The sequence below is a fragment of the Nicotiana sylvestris genome, chromosome 10, assembly GCF_000393655.2.
Source record: "Nicotiana sylvestris chromosome 10, ASM39365v2, whole genome shotgun sequence".
Classification (NCBI taxonomy): domain Eukaryota; kingdom Viridiplantae; phylum Streptophyta; class Magnoliopsida; order Solanales; family Solanaceae; genus Nicotiana; species Nicotiana sylvestris.
Genome location: NC_091066.1, coordinates 88,028,260 through 88,030,703, shown reverse-complemented (window position 1 = coordinate 88,030,703; position 2,444 = coordinate 88,028,260). Strand labels below are relative to the sequence as shown.

Genomic DNA, 2,444 nt, shown 5'->3' with positions numbered 1-2,444 from the left:
ATTGATGACATGCTTGTCCGAGTGGACAAATTCATATTGCCGGCCGACTTTGTGATTCTGGACTGTGAGGTTGACTATGAGGTTCCTATTATCTTGGGAAGGTCTTTCCTTGCAACGGGGAAGGCATTGGTTGATGTTGAAGCGGGTGAGCTCACTTTTCGAGTGGGAGATGAAAAAGTTGTCTTTCATGTGTGCAAATCTATGAAGCAGCCTAACAGTACCGAGGTGTGCTCTTTTGTTGAACTCGTCACAACAGCGATAATTGATAACACCAGTGCAATAATTAATGTGGAGGACCCATTGGAAGCCGTATTGTTAAATCTTGATGTCAATGAGGATGCAAACCGAGTGGAGTGCGTGAACGCTTTACATGGAATGAGCTCTTATTCTTATGAGCCTAGAAAATTGTCTTTGGATCTTGAAAACAGGAAAACTCCACCAACTAAACCATCAATTTAGGAGCCATCGGTGTTGGAGTTGAAACCACTTCCTCCACACCTCAGGTATGAATTATTAGGCTCAAACTCTACTTTAACAGTTATTCTTTCTTCTTGCCTTACTAACATGCAGGTTGAGGCCACTTTGGCGGTGCTTCAAAAGCAAAAAAGGGCAATTGGATGGACTTTGGCTGACATTCGAGGAATAAATTCCGCATTGTTTATGCACAAAATTATCTTGGAGGATGATGTAAAGCCTTCCTTGGAGCAACAAAGAAGATTGAATGAGGCTATGCAAGAAGTGGTGAAGAAAAAGTGATCAATTGGTTGGATGTCGGGGTTGTGTACCCCATTTCTGATAGCTCATGGACTTCTCCGGTGCAATGTGTGTCGAAGAAGGGTGGTATGAATGTGATGACCAATGACAACAATGAACTTATTCCTACTTGGACAGTGACAGGTTGGAGGGTTTGCATGGACTACCGCAAGCTAAACAAGGTGACCCGAAAGGAACATTTCCCATTGTCATTCCTTGACCAAATGCTTGATTGTCTCGCGGGGCGTGCTTTTTATTACTTTTTGGATGGGTACTCGGGGTATAATCAAATCTTAATTGCCCCGGAGGACCAAGAAAAGACCACTTTACTTGTCCGTATGACATATTTGCTTTCTCTAGGATGCCGTTCGGGTTGTGTAATGCTCCGACGACCTTCCAACGATGCATGATGGCTATTTTCACCGATATGGTGGAAGATATCTTGAAGGTCTTCATGGATGATTTCAATGTGGTTGGTGATTCCTTTGAAGAGTGTTTGAGAAATTTGGATAGAGTATTAGCCCAATATGAAGACACTAATCTCGTGCTTAATTGGGACAAATGCCTCTTTATGGTTGAGAAAGGCATAGTGTTGGGCCACAAGATTTCAAAAAATGGAATTGAATTTGACAAAGCCAAGATAGAGGTATTTTCAAGGCTTCCTCCCCCCATTTCCGTCAAGGGGGTGAGAAGTTTTCTTGGGCACGCAGGATTCTACCGGAGGTTTATAAAAGATTTTTCAATGGCGGTAAACCCCTTGTGCAAGCTACTAGAAAAGGATGCAAAGTTTCTGTTCGATGAGGGATATATGCAAGCATTAGAGCTTCTCAAGCTTAAGTTGACCACTACCCCAATCATTACCGCACCAAATTGGAGCTTGCCTTTCTAGCTCATGTGTGATGCAAGTGATGTTGTGGTTGGGGCTGTCTTGGGTTAAAAGGTTAACAAGATGTTTCATACGGTGTACTACGCAAGCAAGACCATGAATGAGGCTCAAAGGAACTACACGGTTACCGAAAAAGAGTTGTTAGCTATAGTATTTGCAATGGAAAAGTTTCGGTCATATCTTATGGGGGTCAAGGTCATAGTGCACACCTATCATACCGCTCTTAGGTACTTGTTGACAAAGAAAGACTCCAAGGCAAGATTTATGCGATGTTTGTTACTACTTCAAGAGTTTGATCTAGAAATTATGGACTGGAAAGATAGTGAGAACCAAGTGGTGGACCACTTGTCCCGTTTGGAGGAGGAGGGGAGGGCTTGTGATGGCCTTGAGATCAATGATTCATTTCCCGACGAACAACTCCTTACGGTGTCAATGAATGATATGCCATGGTTTGCCGATATTACCAATTACCTTGTGACCGGAATAATCCCGTATGAACTCTCTTCTAACCAAAGGAAGAAGCTCAAGCAGGATAGTTTGGACTTTTATTAGGATGAGCCATATTTGTTCAAGATTTGCATGGATGGTGTGATTCGTCTATGTGTCCCGGAGGAAGAACAATTAAGTATCTTAGAGGCTTGTCATTCCTCACCCTATGGTGGCCATCACAGTGGGGTGAGGACCGCCTCGAAAGTTCTTAGTTGTGGGTTCTGTTGGCCAATCATGTTCAAAGATGCGGGTGATTTTGTGAAGAGGTGTGATGAATGCCAAAGAGTGGGTGGAATTTCAAAAAGGGATGAGATGC

The 2,444-nt window shown here is 43.1% G+C and overlaps 1 protein-coding gene across 1 annotated transcript; it reads left to right on the top strand.

Annotated features, from left to right (window-relative positions):
- Nucleotides 1-1,207: 1,207 nt before the first annotated feature.
- Nucleotides 1,208-1,642, top strand: LOC138879651 (uncharacterized mitochondrial protein AtMg00860-like). The gene has a single exon (XM_070159269.1). It carries the CDS (start codon nt 1,208-1,210, stop codon nt 1,640-1,642), a length of 435 nt encoding a protein of 144 aa, XP_070015370.1.
- Nucleotides 1,643-2,444: the final 802 nt, after the last annotated feature.